The sequence below is a fragment of the Polypterus senegalus genome, chromosome 3 (genome assembly GCF_016835505.1).
Source record: "Polypterus senegalus isolate Bchr_013 chromosome 3, ASM1683550v1, whole genome shotgun sequence".
Classification (NCBI taxonomy): domain Eukaryota; kingdom Metazoa; phylum Chordata; class Cladistia; order Polypteriformes; family Polypteridae; genus Polypterus; species Polypterus senegalus.
The window spans coordinates 176,548,625-176,571,108 of NC_053156.1; the positions used below are offsets into that span (position 1 = coordinate 176,548,625).

The following is a 22,484-nucleotide window of genomic DNA, read 5'->3' on the forward strand; positions in this document are numbered from 1 at the left end:
GGTTAACTAGTGATTGGTCCTCTGTGTGTGTGTGTGTGTGTGTATGAATAGATCTTGAGATGGACTTTTGTCTAGCTGTAAGTTGGATTCTATTTTGCAGCCAATGCTAATTTGATACACCATTGCCTGCCTTGATCACAGGTTGGAATTTGAAAGTGCTACCTTCAGATTTGTAATAAAGTACATTTAAGTGTCAAGCCAGAATATCCAAGCTCTGCCTGTTTACACAAGACAGATGTTTTCAAATGTACTGGGTGAAGTGTGTAAAAGGAATATTATATTTACATTTATAAAAATTTTATATTTTCTTAAGTATAAATCTTTTGTATATATAATAATCACTGAATTCTGTGGAGAGTTGCAAAGTAATGTTGTTGTCAAATCTGTTTTGGCTTACATTTTAAAACAAAACATTTTTTTGCTTCATCGCAGGCGGTTGAGTCAAAGGCCAACAACTGAAGAGCTGGAACAAAGAAACATATTGAAACGTGAGTATTCTTAATATTTTTGTTTTGCCAGTGGTAAACGCAAGCCAGGAGTACAGTATGCAGAGCAAACTTGTCAGACTTTATTGATAGTTATCTAAATCTTGTCTCCTTAAGCGTTGATATTATTGCTGTCATACAATAAAACAATAAATGACATTTGCTTGCACTACTGTAGTATTTGTATTAGTTTAAGTAATTAGTTCTTAATTATTATTATTTGAATGTTACTCCTAATCATATTCTACAATGTCATTAATGAAAGTGTACTCCATGAGTTACTCTGTTCACTTGTCTTTCATGTCAGTTTGTTTAAGAATTATTTCTTTTAAACAAAATATTGTCGTGATTTTTACCATAGATGTTAGAAAGATAGTTTAAAGGTAAATAAAGTAAATATTTTCCAGATAAGATTCAATCAGAAAATAATCAAAATGTTTTCAAGAATGGGAAAAATTAGGTTTTTGTTTTGTAAGTGATTGTGATAATGTTGCAATTTTTATGAGGAATAAAAAATGTGTGATAAAAGTGTATTCTATTAACACTGGGTTTTTTCATGTAAAAAATCATTTTTAGATTCAAAAGAAATTTAGTCATAATGCTGCTTTTTGTTAACCAAACTTGGCTGTCTCTCCCACATATTGTAATAGTTTCATTACTTGACAATTAAATGGAAGTATATGTCAATTTGCAGGAGACAGAATCTTATGAAAAGCAAAGCAGACTGAAGAACAAACAAAACTGAAAGTGAACAGTATTAACATTAAAATGCTTTATATATATTTTCATAATAACAGAATTTATTTAAGGACAGGCAAGATGTAATTAAAAGAAACAATTATTTTTAATAATTATATAATTTCTCTTACCTTGAAAGACGGATGTTTATTTGCACTGTTTTCTGATGTTCCAAAATTAAATCTATCACTATCCTCACCACCCACAAATATCATGGCATCAAAAAAATAAATACTATGCTAAATTAAAATTTGCTGTTATATGTTCCACGCCACAGAAAAAAATGAAGAGGAGGAGCAAGAAGCTAAACAAGAAATCAAAAGAAGGCTTTCCAGAAAGGTGAATAACAATATTCTGTGGTTTATTGTGACAACACACAGTCACCAAATCTACAAATCCCTGCATGCATAGGGACACTATTGTAATGGGAGTCATATATCAAAATCACAGCTTTCTATAGGGAAAGGCATGTGCTAGAAGCATCATATTTTTAATTACATGTATCGAAGGTGACTTTTGGCAAGTGTGTGCATCTGCAGGTGTCACCCAAGGAATGTTGGGAAGGCCTGAGCTAGACTTAACAAGCCAGAGAGAAAACTTTATAAAACATAACTGAGTTATTTGTGCACCTGTATTTGCCAAATTTACCCAGGATTGCTTAAAAGATTTTTCAAGTGCAATCAAATTATGAATCTCCCACTGATAAGACAGTACTTTTTAAATAATGAGAGAGATTATGTATCAGATTAAGGCCAAGGTTTTGACTGCCTGACTCAGAGATGCTTATCTTTTTGTTCAATAGTCTACTCATATGTTTATTGTATGCTTAAAGGTTCTGTTGCCATGCTGAAAGTACATTTACTGTCTTGAATTTTATTAAGCTTATGACTCACATCACAATAGGTAAATAAAGTTATGTTTGTAAGCCAAAATGAACACTGCTTCCATACCCAATACTGGGAGTTATGTGAAGAGAAGTTGCAATATGAGGTGGTTCTTTATACATTAAGACATCCAAGAGATTAAATGGTAGCCCTTCATATTTATTTTAGAGCAGTATTAATGCATTTTTGCCAAATTAAAAAAAAAAAAAAGCTTTGGACCATTCCACATGAGAAAATGTGATTCCTTCTTGTTTTAAGTAATTTTAAGACATAACTTTCCTTTTAACAAGTTTTCCACAAAACAATTGATCTAGCAAAGCATGCTTTTAATAACATTGTTCACAATTTGGATATTATACCTGAGAGATTTGAGATAATATAAATTAAGATAGCTATGTGTTGTGTACAGTTTTAGCTGAATTACCCCACGTTTTTCACACATTGAAAAATAATGGATCACATTAGAGGCTGAATCGTATTCCTTATCAGAGATTCTAATTTAAAGGTCCAGTTCTTGTCTCTGTCTTAGGTCATCTGTAGATGTATTCCTTGAAATAAATTAACAGACTAATTGTAAAGAATTGGCTATGAAGATATAAGCATCAGTTTAAAATATACATATAGACAGAAGAGTAAGTAATTTGGACAAGTTTCATTTGACAGAGTTTCAACATTTACATAAAAAAGCTGTTACTGAAAGTTGATATTTAAGGCATAGTTGTTTAAATGATGTATACGCATCTTCAATATATAGAGGTGTCTGTAAAAAAACAGATTTCCATTGAGGTTCATGAGTTAAATGCTGTAGGGATTAAAGAAGGCTAGTTGATTTGTAATGCACAGGAGAAGCTGACAATAGCATCATGGTCTTAAAGTCTTAAAGCATCTTGCATATTGGTACCAAATTTCGAGTGAACAATCCATGACAAGATTTCTACTTAAACGTACAAGTACATTTTATTACTATTATTGATTTCACTTATGCTTTGTCAGTTATGCAAGTGCACTCCATAAATGTATGCCATCTCCATAATGTTTGCAGCAGTGATGGGCCACATCATTTGTTTTTCTCTAAACCCAGTATGTTTGAAGATAAGACTTTATCTTGGTTTTGTTCAGGTCTTAAAATATTTTCTAAAAGGTTTATTCATAACCTCTTTACTTTTTATTTGCATACCTCAAATTTAGTGTCTTTTTTAGTAGCTTTTTAGGATTTCCTTTCCTTCACTTTCAATTTAGAGAAAAGCCAAGCAAAATGACACCTTTTATTGGCTAACTAAAAAGATTACAATATGCAAGCTTTCGAGGCAACTCAGGCCCCTTCTTCAGGCAAGATGTAATACAGAAACTGAAGTTTCCTGTGTTTATATCCACACACTAGGACAAGAAACAACAATGGTAAATTTTTGAATGAAAACTCTTAAATGTAAAAAATTAATAGGTTCATTCAGGCTAAGATTAATTTAACAGGAGATAGAAGAACAATGTATGGTCAAGATCCTTAGATAAGATAACTGGCCAATAAAGTCCTTTGAAGTTTGTGAAGTTTTTCAAAACAATGCAGATCTGTAGTACATTGTTCTTCTATCTCCTGTTAAATTAATCTTAGCCTGAATGAACCTATTAATTTTTTACATTTAAGAGTTTTCATTCAAAAATTTACCATTGTTGTTTCTTGTCCTAGTGTGTGGATATAAACACAGGAAACTTCAGTTTCTGTATTACATCTTGCCTGAAGAAGGGGCCTGAGTTGCCTCGAAAGCTTGCATATTGTAATCTTTTTAGTTAGCCAATAAAAGGTGTCATTTTGCTTGGCTTTTCTCTACATTCATAATGGCTAACACGGTACAACAACCTAGTACTATTTACTTTCAATTAAAATTTTCTAAGAGTGTCTTAGCTCTGCAGGTGAATTTTGAAGACACTTGGCTGTAATGATTTCTTCCTATCATATGTTTCTTTTTTTTTTAAAAAAAAAGTTTTTTATTATTCACAATAGTAGAATAAACAAAATACAAAGTTAATTGATAATCAGCATTGTTATCAGTGTTGTTAGAAAAATAAGTTACTTGCTTCACCCTACCACTACTCCTCCAACACATTCTTCCTTAATTAAAAAAGTGGGGTACTCAGGTTGAATTCCATTAGAACAAGCAAGTTTTAATGAAATCATTATTTTGATATTTTTTTTTCATCCTGGTCAATTTCCTGCAGAACTAATGTTAAAAAACCTTATTACAGCAAAGTCTATTTTATCTACCAAATTCATTACAAAGAAGTAATTTTTCTTAAAAAAAAAAAAAAAAAGTAAAAAAGATGGATGGATGGTAAAAAAGATACAAAACACATATAATTCTTACATACTTGTCCACATAATTAGCAATTCAGCATCTCCACTGAACAGCCAAATAGATCACACTTTTATGTCACTTATTTATTCAATAGTGATTATACTCTTGCAATGGTGGGTAACTCGAGAAGGGTTACTGCAGAACAGTGCCATTGTGGGCATATCAATTGGCAGGAAAACTGACAACAAATTTCACTTCATCTGTACTTGCTGAGTTCTGGAAGTTTGCTATAGTTAGAATCTGTTGCTTAATCCTGGGTTTCTCAAGGTATGGTTTGAGTTTGCTGAGCACTTCAGAATAGGTAATCCACCTGAAGGTTAAACATGTTTGGGCCTGGCCATGAGGGACCATCTAGGAAAAGCTTGGATTGCTGCTGGAAGAGTTGTTGGTGAGCCCAGCAGGGGACAGCTACACTATAGTTTGAGTGTGTATCCCAATGCCCTACAGCAGTGAAAGGGACACTGTGCTGCCATTTTTAAATTGTCCTTTGGATAAGATGTAAAATTGAGGTCCTGGCTGTACATGGTCATGAAAGATCCCTGAGGATCTTTTGTAAAGAGTAAAGTATTTCCTGATGTCCTTGCTAATGGCCATTACCCCCTTGTCATTCTCATCTCCTAATCATCCACCATCTGCCTATTTGTGGTGGTTGAAGTGTCCTCGTTTTTTCTTCCTCTTTTCTTTCCGTTTATGCTACTCAACCAATTTTCAAATTGTTTCGTAAAGAGATTTTACCCTAGTAACACCTGCACACAGTAATCTTTTTGTTTTCATTTGGTTGCATTTGTATTTGTTTTAAAATTTTGTGCACGCACATATACAGTATACATCCAATAATTTTTATTTACGAATGTGACCTTCATTTCCTCAAATATCTTTTTATGTGAAACTTTTCCAGGTTAAAAAAAGCGCTGATTCAAAAAAATACTCACAGCAGCCAGAGAGAGCTGGTCAGTCCATTAGAAATCCCTGTTGTAGCGAATTACTGTGTCAGTCCCAAGCACCTAGTTTTGACTTGTATAAATGATAACTTTATATCACCACTACTCCCCCAATGCACTCCTGCTGCTCTACACGGTGTTTGAAAGTTATAATAAATACAAAATATTTAAAAACTAATCACTAATTCACCCCTCTTGACAGAACATAATACTCTCCCAAATCTCTGTAACTCACTGAAAGTCTCCAAGTCTCTATTACAATACACAATCTCAGATTGTACCCTGGATGTAATCAGTAACTTTAGCCGTAGTACCATATAGGTCATTAAGTTCTTTTCTTTTTTCCTTATTGTCATTGCCTGCTTTGCTTGACCAAAAACAAAATTTCAATTCATGGCAGTCTTACATTCTTTTCTCCACTGAGTATTCAGAAAGCCTTTTAGAAAACTGTAGAAAGTCGTTTTCACACATGCTTGGTAAAAGTCATTTTTCCTATCACATTAAATGGTTTATCTGATAAGCCAGGACAATCCATACATTCTGTTACATTTGGCCCAATTTGTCTGACAAGGTCAGTGGCATCTTGTTCAAAGATTTAATTGTCTGTACAAACACTATCTCATGTTGCAAAGAAACTGCTTGGACAGCCATTCAGACATCACACCCAGGAGAGCCATTAAATGAGCATTCATTTACCCATGTGCCAACAAGGTTATCAATTCAATAGCAAATTCTCATGATCCTTTTGCAGATATCGATAGAGTGATTGGAACATGACAGAGGAAATACTAACACATTATTCCAAACTAGAGGCTCCTCCATTTAAAAAAAAAAAAAAGCTGTCAAGACTAATAGTTTTTATTTTAAACGTATGCCTTGTTAAAAACATGGACTAATAAAACTTTGACAAGGATGATAGTCATTTTAAATGAAGTAAAGAGTTAACAAATGGCAGTTAACTTTATGGAAAATTATGAAAGCCAGATCAGTCAATGGCAGCAGTTCTGGACCATATCTTTACAGTATTTGGAGCCTAAAAGCCTCAGTCTTACTTTAGATATCAATCAGGCTCTGATCTGATAAGTGCTTCTATGTCCCCTTGCAGATCAGTTATATGAAGCGAGAAGAACAAGGATATTTACAGGCAGGAGACATGCAATATTCATATAAACAATCTGGAATACTTGTACATGTCATCTGCAATTTAATATTCAATCCATTAAAATCATGGGTGGATCGTTCATGGCAATGGCCTATACCCATTTTAAATAGATTCAACCTATTACCAAGTACTGTATGCAGAAAGTATTCTTTCTTTGCAAATTTAGTGTCTAAATAACGTGTCAGTATTAAAATCCCATATTTCTGCTGTGTGCATTAAAGGGTATGTAACTATAAGTTGCCCTCAGATCTGAATTACACATATACAGAAAATTTCCAACTCTTATAACCCGTCAAAAATCTGTGGAGCCTCCATTGCAGGAGCCCAGTAAAAGCTATTTTTTTTTTTTTGTTTGTTTGTTCAAGGAATAAAAGTTTTTAAATTGTGTATGATTTTTGTCAATGGTTACTACGGTGCTTTTATGTTGATTTAGTAATATAGAATACATAAGTACTTTGTATTTAGAAAAAATATTTTGTAGAGATTAATTTCAACAATACACATTTGTTTATAGCTTAGTGTAAGACCCACAGTTGCAGAGCTGGTGGCACGTCGCATTCTCAGGTTTAATGAGTATGTGGAAGTAACTGATGCCAAGGATTATGACCGGAGAGCAGATAAGCCATGGACAAGACTAACACCAGCTGATAAGGTAAGATTATAGCAACAAATTGCATCTTTTCAAACTTCTATATCTAGTTTCAAGTTTTATTAAGTATTATGTGTATTACTTTGTATTTTGTGTGCCTCCCCATGTACACTACCTGCTGTGATATAGAAATATCATTGTATGGCAGGATAAATTAAGTAAAATAAATTTTATATTAAGCTCTATAGCAAGATTTTAAATGTTACATTAATGTATTACTAGTTAGTGCTCATATACTGTAAGTGCTGTAAGAAATCAGGAAGGGGGCAAATAGTTTTTCACACCACTGTATATCCATGTTGCTATTGTGTTTTTTCTTCTTTTAAACTTTAGCTACTGTATTTTTTAAAAATCTGCAAAAAATAGAAACAACTACATTTAATTGGCAAAATTATCTTGTGTTTACTCGCTCCCTAACGTTATTGCTTTTTTTATTTTTATTTTTAATATTTTGTGGTGTTCTCCTGTAGTTGCTATTTGGAGGCCAAGTTTAAGTCCACTCCATTAAGGCAGCTGTATTAATTTCACTTATTGACAATAAGATGAAAATCCATGAAATTGCATTTATTTTCTTCCATAGAGAATAGAAAAGTGAAGCTCCTCTATTGTCATGTCAGAAAGATGAATTTCTGAAATAGCATTATTTAGTCCTTGTCATTACTTGCAGAAGAAGCATGGGTCACAAATGCACCTCTTTAAAAGAACAGTTCTATAATGTTAAATTTGTATTGTTTTTTCCATTATGCTTTTATCCATGGTACATAGATAGTCTAGGTTTTAACATTGTGTGCACCATGTATATTTAGATGGGTTGATATTTTTGTAGATGTTATAGGTAATTTACCTGCATGTTGTTTTTGGAAAATTGCTTTCAGTAATTCATGACTTGTTTCATAGAACAGGGAGACACTCCTTTCTCAGCCACTACATGTCCTCTCTGAGAAATTGTTTGCAGTGGAAACTGAACAAAGGTCTTTGGAATCATAACCGCAGGTTTTACCACAGAGCTAATGGATATCTTAATTTAACCAGCTGCAGAGCTGGCTGTTACATTTGTGACATGTTTTCTAACATAGTGGCAATCTCAGCTTTGTTAAGGTTTGCTTGTTTTAACATCAAAGTCTGAGTGTTTCTTGATCAGTGAAACTACATCGATAGTCTGAAGTGCAACTGGTTAGTCCATGACCAGTGGCAGTGCAGTGACATTCCTGAGAAAGTGTAATTGCATTATCATTTAACTTAGCACCATAAAACATGTTTTTTTTTTTTCAACAATAAAAAGTTGTGTAACAGAAATATTTAAATACCAAAAATGGCAACATAAATACAGTAGGAAAGGCATGTCTAATGTGCACTGTTGTATTGATGCAGATTTAATACACGTCCTTCATGTGATATGTTTTGAGATAATCACCAACACACAGCCCAATGTTGCAATGAGGACAGCAGAAGCATGTTTCTTTGTGCATTTTTTTCTGTTGCTTGAGCATGAGAAAGTAGAATGTCAGTACCTGAACGGCATGATTGACTCTCCCCTTGTTTTGTTATTATAAGCTAACACAGTGCTTGGCTAAGTGACTTTCACATTTCCAGTGATGCAAACAATAGTTACTGCATTGTGAACAGTGCTTAGTGGGGCTACTGTCTTTCTTGTCCTTCTGTTTCATTGCAGTCATTTTGCCTTTTTTGCCATGTACTTGTACCACAATAAATGTTCAGGTGACAGAATTTACTGGTATATCACAGTGGATCAGTTGTACAGTGCCCTGTGCATCAATATCACAATCCATGTCAGTGTCTGATGATCACTTCACATTGTCATCACTATCGCTTGATTCAACTAATGGTTCAGTTTCAGCTTGTTTTAAAACGGGTATTACAACTTCAAGTTTACATTCTATTGTATTTATGTATATTGAGAAGTTACCTTAGATTGGCAGAACACACAAGACATTCATAATTTCTTGCAGCATGATGTTAATTTACCCACTAGATGGCACAAAAATACTGTTGCTATAGTTATCTAGGCTAAACAGTCTAAAGTGGCTCTGTGACGATGTGGGTTCATCTCCATGCTCCCATCGGCTGTTCAGGAGCCCTTGAACCCTACATCGTCGGTAATGTTACCGATGAGCTAGACCGTGAGGCAATAACAATGGAGCAAGGGGATGGTGTATAAAGTGCAAAGTGCTTTTATTAACAATCACAAACAAAAGAGTGTTCAAATAAATAAAGTGCAGTATCCAAAGTTCTTCAAAAAGAGTCATTAAATAAATAATTCAATAAAACGTGGGGGTAAAACAATAGAAAAACAAACAATCCTTTAAAACGATGAGGAGGTTAAAAAACAATGCAGGAAGCAGTCTTCTAAAAATCAATGTCAAGCCCGGTGCTTCTTTTATACTAGCATCTCACCTGCTTCTCCTGTTTGGGCTCTGCAGCAGGCGAGACGCTTTCTCTGCAGCTGTCCTTCATACACTCACATAGTTCTGGAGGCCGTCCGATCCTAGCTTTATTCGTGCTTTCATCCCAGACCATGACTTAGCTTCTCTCCAAACGGCCAGGACTCACACGCTGCAGATTACACACCTAAATCTCCCGACTCCCGCTGTCTTCCACGGTGAGCCACCATCCTCACTAGTCACTCCCGCTCTTCTCCAAATGCTTAGCGGAAGTAACTACATTCACCTGCCATCAGTGTTAACTACACACCTCGCTAAGGCCCACAGTCCAGCTGCACTCGAGCATGCTTTCACTCACCGGCTTTCTCCTCACTTCCTTCCAGCAACCTCCGCTCTCTCCGTTCATTTTTCTTCCTTTTCCTTGTTTTTCCCCTCGTAGCCGACTCGCGCTTCTATATATTGAGGGGCCATAGCAGCTGCAGCACATTAACAACCTCAGGAACAATCACCGATGTGGGCAGTCCCTCACCTATGCACTAGCTGAGAAACGGCCACACCTCAGATCGCCCTGAAATCCGCTACAGCCACCGAAACCGCCCCCAATCCCCCACCGCCAAACCCCCCCCGCTAAGCCGTGAGCGTGACTTATTTATTTAAAAAAAAACTGGCCTTTGCTGAGAGAGCTGTGAACCCATAAGACCACATGCTCGTTATAAGTCACCCCCGAGGAAGACTTGAAAATAACTGTATTTACATAAAATTCTGAGCCCATGTTGTGCTGATTGTTAATACCAAGGTAGTTAAAGTACAGGCAGAAATAATCAAAAATAGTTGATCTCTAACTGTAAATGCATGCTTTAAGGAATCTTAAACTGTATACACCCTCTTTCTAGTACTTTGTTTGTTTCAATTATATGTAATATTTCCAAGTCTAGTACATTTTACTGGGTAGCTACTTACTATTTGTAACAAGACTTCTGTGGTAGTATCTTTTTTTATTCAGAAGTCTGTTTCCTTTTAAATCAAGTATAGTGCATTTTATAATTAACTAGCCAACCCGCGGCGTACCATACGCCGCATAATCAGGCCGTTTTTTTAATGATTTTTAAGCACAGGGAGAAAATTAACATTTGAAAAATTGGTAATGTAATAAATCAGCAAGAAATGCAACATTATAACAATGCACGGAACGAACCAACACACAGTCGTCCGTGACTGAAAACTGGCGGACCAATCTTGGTGATGTGAGCGAAGGAAATGTAGACGCGTGCCTTCTGTTCTGACAGATGCGTCGACGATGTATTGCTGGAAGAGTTTGCCACTGGAATGCAAGACACTAAATGAAGATCTCATGGCAAGCCTGAAAGCATAAAATTGGAGCCGTGTGACTCGCGTTCTTTTCGCGGTTCGCTTTTACTCAACATAGGTTAATTGTATGTGCCAGACTGGATCTCCGAAAGGGAATAGCAGTGGAAAAACCATCACAGCTCATATTGAGAACAGAGATACGCTTGCAAGCATCTCCCCTTGGATATATGCAAATGTCACGTTGTGCAGGAAGTTCCCCATCTTCACCTACAAAGCAGCAACATCAGTTTGACAGGACGGGGTGTTATACCTTCTCATATCCAGACCTGGAATTTCCATGAACACCATTCGTACAGCAGTAACAGAGTAACCGTGAGTGATAATGTCATGCATTTGCATGTAAGACTTTGCGAAGGGATTAACCTGGCGTATCATGTTGTCTAGTTGAAGCAACAAAATGTCACTGCAAGCGCTATTACATTCCTTTTGCAAACGTTGACTGGTAGCCTCAGCAGAATCGAAGATATATAGGTGACCATTTTGTGGTGGCATGTCAGGATTGTTATATAAAGGAGAGACCTGGTGATAAATTTGACAGTGGATTCTGAAAGCATACAGTCCTTGTCCAGATGGTTGAACGATGTGTGCGCCCATTGACGCGAAAGCTAAAGTAGATTTGTATTCCCTGATATGATCACAGTAATTTCGGGACAGCGGGTTCTTGCCAGTCAAGAGGTCTTCCAATAAAAGAGGGGGCTTGTATACCGGTGGCAAAGACACCTTGCCGGCATGACAACACTTAGTGTAATGTCCGGATTTGTTGACCACTGCTGGCCAATGAAGAGCATTGCAAGAAGCACATAGTGCGGTAGGTAGGTAGGCCAATGTTATGTTCTTGGACGTGAAAGGCGGTATCTTCTTGAAAAGCTGCAGAAAAGTGAATGCGATGTTTGTGCATGAAGGGAATTGGAATGAGTTGTGTCGAAGCATTGCTGGCAATGTTCACATTGCATAATTCGTTCTGTGGAGTGTGTTTTTAAATGCATGTTGAAAATCTCTGCACTCGAACGCTTTTGAACAAATGTGCATTCAAAGATCTTTTGGAATGCGTTGTTCAGTGGAGTGGGTGTGTAAATGTGCTTTGAGATATTTCTGGCGTGTGAAGGTTTTGGAGCAGTGTTGACACTGAAAAGAATTCATCAGGGAATGTGTTTTGAGATGGTTAGTAAGGTATCTGCGTGCGTGAAAGTGCTTGTGGCAAATTTTGCATACAAATCTTTGCATTGAATGGATCTGCATATGGTTGTGGAGATCCATCTCACCTGTGAAGTCCTAGTTACAAAATGTGCAATTGAAGGTGAGAGTGGAATGAGTTCGTAAGTGTTTTTTGAGAGCGCGAGTTGTCTCGAAGCATTGTTGGCAATGTTCACATTACATCATTCGTTTAGTGTTGTGTTTTTTCAAATGTGCGTTCAGATATCTGTGCACTCTGAAGCTTTTGGAACAAAAGGTGCATTGAAAGTCCTGTGTGGAATGCGTGTGTTCAGGGGAGGGTGTCTTTAAATGTTTTTCAGGAAGAGGAGAGTGGGCAGGTGACGTCACATTACTGTGGCGAGCAAGTGGGTGCGCACGCTGTGTGCACATACCGACAGAGTCAAAAGATGTCACCAGAAGGTTATCACGTGGGTATTTGAGAGGCATGACAACCTCGTAATGCCCATGATCCAAAAGACTGCTAAAGAGCAGGGATATGAAGAGACGCTGGGCCGGATTGTAAACTCGAGGAGAGGCATGAGGACATTCTTGGAAGTAAATGCTGATAGTAGCTGGAAGGATTTGGGACATTGCCACAATTTCTGCCTCGCCACCATAGACTCCGGACATATTCATGTAATCAGCGTATTGTTGAGCAGACTGTATAAAAATGCCTCTGAGACTAAGAACAACGGACACCACGTCACCGAAGTTATCCCAATGTTGGCAAACAAAGGTAACAGCCATGTTACTAAGCTTGAGAGCAACAGTTTCGTCAATGACATTTCTCCAAAAAAACCCGACTGACAGAAACAAACAGTTACCTGAAGCAGGAATTTCTATAACATTGAAAGAAGTGTTGTTTCCATGAAATACATTTGAAGCGGTAGCCATGGAGGGCAAAAGAATAGTCAACGTGGCTCACAGCTGGGTTTGGACCGCAGCACAGACCAAAGTGAGTGAGTATGTGTTTGATGAGCTGTTTGATTTGGCGGGCAGTGGTCTGAGGTGCGTTCCTGAGCACATGGGAGGAGGGGTAGAGTTTCTGGGCAGGGCTTCATTGTTTCTTTCGCATGGTTTTTCATGGTGGACGCGGTCGGGTGTCGAAACCGAAAAGAATAATAATAATTCAACGTGGCTTAGACATGCATGTGGACGAAAGGGGCTAACTGGGTGGTCGGTGAGTTTTTGCGTCCGGGCACATGGGCAGGCAGTGTGAATGCCTAGAGAGCGAGGGTAGAAGCAGGCCGGTGAAAAAGGAGTGTTAGTGGGCAGGGAAACGTCTTCCGTATTTCTGCAGGAGCATCTAAGAAGACACATGTTTGTCGTGGATGCGAATTGCTGTATGTAGCGTGTAAAACAGTTTGCTATGGTGCACGCGGTCGTGCATCGTAACCGAAAACTCGTTTTTTAAAGACTGCTTACTTCATTGTGTTTTAACCTCAGTTGTAAAGGATTGTTTTAAAGATCCCATGGGATACCCCTCGCAAACAGTTTTACACACTGCATATGGCGATTTACCTTCGCGAGAAACATGCCTCTATGAACAGTCAACGTGCAGGTGCATGTGGCCTCTACGACAGACGAATATAAATGACGCCGTTTCTTCTGTGTCGTTGCGTCCGAGATGGTGGGCGTGGCTCTGCAAGTTATCGTCGTATCCAATGGTCTTGGAGTTGGTTGGCGTGGCTCCTTCCTGTGTGCGCCATCGGTGTCTTACTTGTTGGCGGCTCAGTGAATCCACGCCCCTTCCGGAGTGCTTTCCATGGTTGTCTTCCCGTAGTGAATTATATATATAGATAGTTAAGATGTGTACTAAAGGTTTTTCTCATTTATTTTTATTTTAAAAAAAAGAAAGTTTATTGAAACATTTTCCATCTTTTTACAGTATAAAGATGATAGATACTAAAATAGTGTCTAAAAGTGATCTACAGAGGAGTGGCTAATTACTTTTTAGTTTCATCTGTATGTCAGAAAGAAGGAAATGTAAAAAAAAAATGAAAATCAATCTGTATTTTGAATAGAACTTTTTCACAGATCAGGTTTATGAAATATTTTAGAGAAAGCACATCAGTACAATTCAAAATCAAGATAAAACAGAAAGCAAAATCTATAAGATAACTGTTACATGTATTTCTTACATTTTTTATAAAGTACATATTTTGGCAAATCTGAATACAGTGAAAGATGTCTTATGAACAACCTAAATAATATGCAGAAGTTTTCACCAGATAGTAGAATTACTTAACATTAAAACTAGTAACCATAGGAATCTAATGTTTGGCTATGAGCTCTAGTAGTCTTACTCTTATTTGGCCAATCCAGTGTCCTCACTGATTAAGGTCAATAGTTTACCATTATGACATGACCACAATATTTTTGAAGTGGGATTTGGTAAACCCTCCTCTCATATATGGGTCCTATTTGAATTTAACTCAATATCAAAGTACTGATTAGCTGAGAGTTGTTGCTGGCTCAAGTTTCAATAGTGTACACACTAATTCCTAATGTCACATTTGCAAAATGCATTATAAGATTGTGGCAAATGATGTTGTTAGATCAAGAGTGTTTTTGAAAATGTCTATTGTTGGTTGTCCATTATTTGCTCAAGTTGCATGTAATAATCGTTCTTCATCACCTCAATAACATGCTCTGTGGAACATAAGTAGGCCATGGGCCTAGTTAATTTATAGGCATGAACAGATACTTTGAGGCAGTTTGCTTGTTTTTAATAATAACTGTAACCCACATACAAAACTTTCCTTATATCTGCATATGTCTTTTATGAATGGTAACCTCTGATTTAGGGACATATTACATATAAATTGATATTTTCCTGCCTTTGCCACCTACTCTTCTTCTCCTCAAAACATTTTTCATGTTTCAAAATTCTCCATCCTTTGTGAAAATCTACAGGTCAACTAACACTGTATCTTTTCCTCTAAACTGATCAAGAAGATGATAATGATGCAGTTTTTTATATTTTTTCTGTCCATAATGAATGCTACTACTTGCTTGGTTTTTGTAAAATAAAGTTGTTCTTTTATTAAATGTTTTAATCTATAGGCTGCCATTAGAAAAGAACTGAATGAGTTCAAGAGTAATGAAATGGAAGTTCATAAAGACAGTGTGCAGTTCACAAGGTAAGAAGTAAATGCCAAAGTTCAAAGTAAGCCAAGATACACTAGTGTGATATTGTACCTACTGTTAATATATTCACTTTAATTTTATTTTTGTGCTTCCCATAATGCTTATGTTGAAAATTTAAAATCAAACATGATAATGTATTTTATTAACTAAGGTTGTGCGGATAGGATGTTGTGTGAGGTGCATATGCAGCATTTATCTGGTTTTTTTTTTGTAATGTTCAGAGTGATAATAGTGGTAGATATGTTATGGTGAAATTGAAGTAAACAACATCTTTATTATTATTTTTAATTTGTTACTGTATCTTTTTTGCTCTTTATCTCTTGTGGTTATATGTTACTTAGAAAGTCATGAGACAGGTTTTCAAATCATTAATTGCATACCTAATACATAGAATTTAATTATTTAGCTGATTATATATTTCCCTTATTTACCATCTCTTATTCCATAATTTTACTTAGAATTGTAACACTATAATGTGGTAACATATGACAAATAAAATATCCTTCTCCCTATACCCTAATACTCTGTTTAACTGTTCTGAAAAAGTATTAAAAATGTTAAATATGTTTTAGTTCAGAACAGTTTGCAGTAGTGGATGCATATGCCGTTGCTTTAAAATTATGATCAGCATAGTGTTTACTTCAGAGTCTAGAATATAATCTTGCTCTTGCTTTATTTTTGATTCATCACATTATGGATGATAATTTCATTTGTGACAATATTTGTTTTTTCATTAACTACTGTGGCTGTTTAATGGACCATGCCAAACTGTTATGAGGTGAAAGTGAGTTACTGTCGTTAATAATGAAACGATGACTGACTTTTTACCAGAGACTAAGATAGCCTAGTCCCACTGAGTCAAGTGTGTTTTTTGTAACAAGAAAATATGTCTTACTCATTAAAATCTTACTAGTTCTTTTTTAAAACCTGCTTCACGTTCTTCTAGTTCATGCACTGTAAATGTTTGGGGCAAAATTGAAGACATAAGTGAAGCAAACATTATTAGATTTGTTAAGGCAACATTAATGGTAAGAATATATCTTTAGAATAATGTTAGATTTATTATTGTGGTCCACATATTCTGTATGTAGGGTATTTTCAATTAGATGGAAATTTTATTTTAGTTCTTTAGATGTGCAATCAGAACTTGGCTGCTGTGCAACATCCTTCATGGTCTGTGGTTCTGCAGATTTACTGTTTTAAAAAGTACTAGCCAACCATACGCCGCATAATCAGGCCAGTTTTTTAATGATTAAGCACAGGGAGAAAATTAACATTTGGAAAATCAGTAATGTAATAAATCAGCAAGAAAAGCAACATTGTAACAATGCATGGAACGAACCAACACACAATCGCCCGTGACTGAAAACTGGCGGATCGCCATCGCGCCTTCTCCTACCAGACGGAGGGATGGGGGTGCACAGCGCTCCGACGCGGAGTGTGCAACGGGAGGAGAGGAGAAGGACGTCCATTCAGCTCCCTGCGTCATGCTAGTCTGCTGATTTCTCGTTCAGTATGCACTGAACGCTCATGTGCCCACCTCCAACTCGTCACTTGAGTTGTTGTCGTCTTTACACAGTCCAGATGCACCTGTGACTCACATAGACGTTTCATTGCTCTGTGCGGTTTTGGCTTCTTTTCTATATATAATCCACCAAGACACCCGACCACGGTAGTAGCGAGGTGGGAGGGGGGTGTGTACAAAGGGTAAGGACGTAACCAGTGGGAGTGTATGAGTCGCACTTAGTGGGAATTCCACGGTTTGCAGCCCGAATAGGGTTCAATGGCCTACTCACGCCTCTCTGTGCCGGGTAGAGACACACTCAATCTCATGCATAATTATTTATTGAATGCTAAACACTTCTGGAAAGACACGGTTGTCTAAAAAGGGAGGGTTTGAGGATACAACAGAAAGTGAATGAAAAGATGGAACTCTGGAGAGAGCAACATATAATTATCCGTGAGTGAAGAAGATGCATGTTTGTCGCGGATGCGAATTGCTGTATGTAGCGTATAAAACAGTTTGCTATGGTGCACGCGATCGTGCGTCGTAACTGAAAACTCAGTTTTTAAAGACTGCTTACTTCATTGTGTTTTAACCTCAGTTGTAAAGGATTGTTTTAAGGATCCCATGGGATACCCCTCGCAAACCGTTTTACACACTGCATATGGCGAGAAACATGCCTCTATGAACAGTCAAGGTGGCTTGGAGGTACATGAGGCCTCTATGACAGACGAATATAAATGACATCGTTCTTTCTGTGTCATTGCGTCCAAGTTGGTGGGCGTGGCTCTGCGAGTTGTCATCGTATCCAATGGTCTTGGAGTTGGTGGCCGTGGCTCCTCCCTGCGTGCTCCATAGGTGTCTTACTTGTCGGTGGCTTAGTGAATCCATGCCCCTTCCAGCGTGCTTTCCATGGGTGTCTTGCCTTAGTGAATTATATATATAGATATTACTACAAAAAACTGCATCTCTTTATTAACAACAAAGACCTCATTTAACCCAAGTTGTTTTCATCTCCTTTTACTAGATCATCAATTTGCTCAAATGCACATTCTGGAATTCATATTTTTCTGGATGTAGCTGCCACTTTTTTCATCCTTATGTTTATTCTGACTGCATTGTTGTATCTTTGAGAGATAGAGGCCACGTTTGACCAGCAGCAATGCATCATTCACTTTTATCACTAGTCCAAAAATGTCTTTGAATACCAAAGAATAATTGGTTTACAGAAGTGTTTTCCTTGGAACAGGTCATGCTTATTTTTAACATAGTAGTGTTTTCCACAAACACTATACACACATTTATTTACATATATGTTTAACAGGAATGGTTTTGAAAGATATTTTTGCCATAAACCGTTTATCTGTCATAAACACAGACCACAGACTTACCATAGGTCAGCTGATATTAGCAGTACTAATTCTCTTTGCTGTTTAAATCAACACCCCTACTTTGAGATCCACCATCATGAGGTTTGAATTGGTTTAGAAATGTCTCACTCAGTGAATTTTCTAATTGTTCCTTTCCAAACTTAGGACAGATTCATAGTTCATAGTTGTCACCAGACGTATAATATGTGTCTGGCCATTCGTGATTAGTGATAGCCCATTTATTTACCATACCTCACTGGTTGAAGGGAAACAGTGGCAGTAACAAAAACACTCACTCGTACTGGGGTAATCTATATTGACTCAACAACTGTGTCCAGAGAAACACATTCAGACACTGGAACATTGTGCACACTTCATACAGTCTTGGATTTTAACCCACTGTGCCACATTGACTGGGGTAATTTGCATTTTAAAGCTATGTTAAAAACAATAAAAATGGAAAATTTCAACCATGCAGGTACAATATGTGGTGAATTCAACCATGTGACTGTAGAAGGAACAATGACAAATTTCAATCAGTTTGTGATTTATTCCACTTGAGGAAATAAAAAAGCTGGACCTTCTGTATTCAAATGTTAACAATGCCTTTAACACTAGAATTACCAGAGCCTAGGAGAAAACTCTTAAATCCGGCCCACCTTAAATCCGTTCACAACTCTCCGTCAGCATCTTTTGTCCTGTAAATGTGCAGATTAGGACAAGCAGCCTGCTATTTCATGCCTCCCACCGTCGCAGAACGTTCACAAACTTTTCCAAGCTCATGCTTTGTTTGATTATCTGGGAGCTAACTGCTGGAGTTTTAGAGTGGGAATAATAGATCGTTATTTGGAACACATGCATTTCATGTGTGTTCCGTTTCTACAGTAATCTGTGTAAACACATTGTTAAAACAGAAACTTTTTCATATTTTAGTAATAAATGTTACAAAATGTACATAAACTATAGAATGTGTGAAGTGTGAAGTCCACAGATCAAATAAACACTTTCACAAAAGGTTCAAAGACGATACAACAGCTTCCTTGGAGAAGCGGTAAGATTTGCTAACTTGTAATCAAGAGTCCTCGGTTCGATCCCCACTGCCTCCTATATTTACTGTTTTCAGTAGTGAGCTGCTCTTATTGTTAATATTATATAGTACACACATACATTTGGTTTGCGTCTGTAACAGACCGTGTAAATTTATAGTACTGTACTACTGCCCTTTGGATCTGATGCTGTTAGTTTTTATTTGAAACTGGGAGTAACTGTAGATATGAGTGGTGTTTTGAGGCAATGGAACTGGACATTCTCTGATCTGGAGGGATAAAAGCTGACACACAAACGCTGGTGAATCTGCCTTCTTCAGTAGTCTCACCGTCACTTGATTTTTTTTTTTATTCAATTTTATTGAGTGTTCCTGCTCACACAGGATTAGTAGGCACCTTATGGTTTATGATGTCAAAAAAAAACAGACGTAGGTGTATATGATATTTGGAATTATTCATTTTATGACCTTTTATGAGGTCAGTTCAGTGCTATATGCAATCATCAAATTCAAATGTTAACAGTTTACACACACGCAAGGACCGTCTTTCCTACATTTATGACATGTGTACCTGTTGCAATGCGCACACTTCTCTCTATGCTGTGGTTTCTATTACATTGAAAGGGCACTTGACACTGACTCAGTTTACTTTCCTGGGAAAGCGGCTATCTTGGAACAGAAGCTTGTCGATGTTGCATCCTCCTTTTCATTTTCCATCGCCTTTTCTAGCAAGATGCAACGACGAAGTTCCTCTGTAATATGAGCCACGAACGCTCTTTTCACAGTGGACCCCGTGCAAGCCTTGCACAGTACATGTGCATTGATCCTGCTGCACTGAATAAGCTCATGCCTTCTGGTGCATAATGTCAACTCAGCACGGAGTAAAAAAAGAAAGAGACAAATATATGGGACATTGGGTGTAAATTTATGGTACTTGTAAAAGTTAGCTTTTTTCAGTTTTATATCCACAATCATTATAACTGCTTTTACAAGTCCTGTACTGTTATGTAACAGAGACAAAGCAACCAGACGGACACACTGCACTGCAAACATTAACCCTGAGGTCAATGTTGATTACTTAGATTTCAACCCATCTTAGATGAGTAGCACAGCCAGCACTTTATAATTTCAGAAGAATGTTAACCCCCCTTTCATACTTGTGTAAGCATAATACCTAGCAACATTAGTTATCATTGCTATGATGGTATACATACATATATATTATTGCAAGTTATCTCACTCTTCTTCTGTGTATATTTTTTCAGATGTCAGATTTATAGTATCTACATTTAATTTTAACATTTTCTTATACAGGTATCATCGCCCTTGACTCTATGGCCTGGCACCTAAGGCAGACAACACTGGATGCTCTCTACTATACTGCACCTGAGCCAACTGACCACTGAAACATATGACATCATGAGAAGCCATTAAGTTTACATTTATTCATTCAGTTTCTAGAAATATTCCAAAGCACACAAATGATGAACATTACATCTTGTACTGAGATCAAGTCATAGTAATTAATAAAGTACATGTATAGTAAGTACAGTTGCATAGTCACGGCACTAATTGTGATTACTCAAAAAGTGCAGATGGTGGTATTAGCACTTACCTGATTATTTAAAGAGATTGAACTAATTAAACAAAAAAGATGATAAGTAGTCTACTTGTAATATCATTTATTATGTCTCACATCTCAGTACATAAATTATCATGATAGTTCACATAACATGTTATCTTTAATATGTCCGGGATCCCTATGACCCTGCTCTGGATAACCAGATTTAGAAAATGGATGATTTACATTAAAAAAATAAGTAAAAATCAGAATTTAAAAGGCTTTCCATGGTGTCTCCATGTGTTTTCTAGATGGCTAAAAATGAAGACAATACTACCTGTAGATGGTTAACTCATCCAGCATTTTACCTATCATTGCTTCAGTGTCTTCTCAGTCATCATCAGATGAAGTTAAGTGAGATAGGATGTTGTTCACAAAATTTTTAAAACATGTATTCGCCAGTGGAGTGTAAAGTATATGTGTCTTATTTTTAATTTTACTTCTGTAAAAATCAGAAGTACTGTACTTCTTTTTTTGTTTTTTTTTTTTTTTTTTGCCAGTTGAAACAGTAGCAGTATTAGCACTTGTTTATTCATAAGAGCATGTAAAAGGTTGATATCCACTAACTGGGTTGTTCTAAAGCTACGATTACTTGTCTGTACCTTTACAGTGACTTGCATGATACACTAAGTGCTGTATCTGTATGCAAACTATCTTACTAGCAATAACAGATGATACTTGAATTACTTTGATTTACAATATTGAAATGTTTATTTGAAAAGACATTATTTTAATAAACATTGCTGTTCATGTTTCTGTCTGAAATATTTTAGGCTGACAAAGATAATAGTAGTGGTGAAATATGGTATTTATCCTCTGAATATTTTGTCCACAATTATTTTACAAATAGGTTTTACATCTTGAAAACCATACATAGAAAGAGAGTAACTTGACAGGGCTACCTTTTATATAAGAATATGAGGGAGAAAGAGATTTAAGTTGAATCATGTTACCTGCTATTTACATTATATCAAGGAGGACTTTTGCGGACAAAATAATGAAAAAGATTTCTTGAATTTAGTACAGCATTTTACATTATGTTAAATCTTTCAAATAAAGATAAATCTTCAAATAAGTATAAACTTTATTGAAGATGTGCCAAGTCATTTTATTTTTTAATTGAGAAAAGTGGCAACATTTACAAACCAAATATACTTCTTATATAGGTTAAATTATGTTTCCAATTAAACATATAAATGTAAGTTGTAAACATTAATTTAATTTTTCATATTTTCTACGCCCAATCCTTAATTGAGGCTCTACCTCAGCCCAAATAAAAAAAAATATATCTTGGTTGAAGCGAGAAAACACATAAATATAAGAAAATATATATCTATGGGAATATGTTACATATGCTTTATATTAATGTAAAATTACAGTTATCATCAGCCTATGGCTACCTCAACACTACTATGTTTTGCTTAAAAAGATGCAGAGGGAAACTTCTGAACTTGGTCTCCAGAGCCATATATCTCTGAAAAGAGTGACGCAGCATAGACAGATGGAAATGGAGACTTACAAAAAGAGTCTCTTACCATGCTTTCATTTGTTTGTGATTATTATGTAGCCCTGTCTGTACAAGATCTTGCTCATTACAAAATCTCATTCTCTGATTGGTCT

General features: G+C 36.4%; 1 protein-coding gene across 6 annotated transcripts in view; it reads left to right on the forward strand.

The window, feature by feature from the left end:
- Positions 1-21,616, forward strand: part of phactr2 (phosphatase and actin regulator 2) — a 292,417-nt gene extending 270,801 nt beyond the window's left edge. For all 6 annotated transcript variants that reach the window (XM_039748237.1, XM_039748231.1, XM_039748235.1 and 3 more), the window contains 5 exons: positions 433-488; positions 1,501-1,562; positions 7,076-7,213; positions 15,241-15,317; positions 20,558-21,616. In XM_039748237.1, the coding sequence (XP_039604171.1) occupies positions 433-488; positions 1,501-1,562; positions 7,076-7,213; positions 15,241-15,317; positions 20,558-20,573 (349 nt within the window). In that variant the 3' untranslated portion in view covers positions 20,574-21,616. The remainder of the gene's footprint in view (positions 1-432; positions 489-1,500; positions 1,563-7,075; positions 7,214-15,240; positions 15,318-20,557) is intronic.
- Positions 21,617-22,484: the final 868 nt, after the last annotated feature.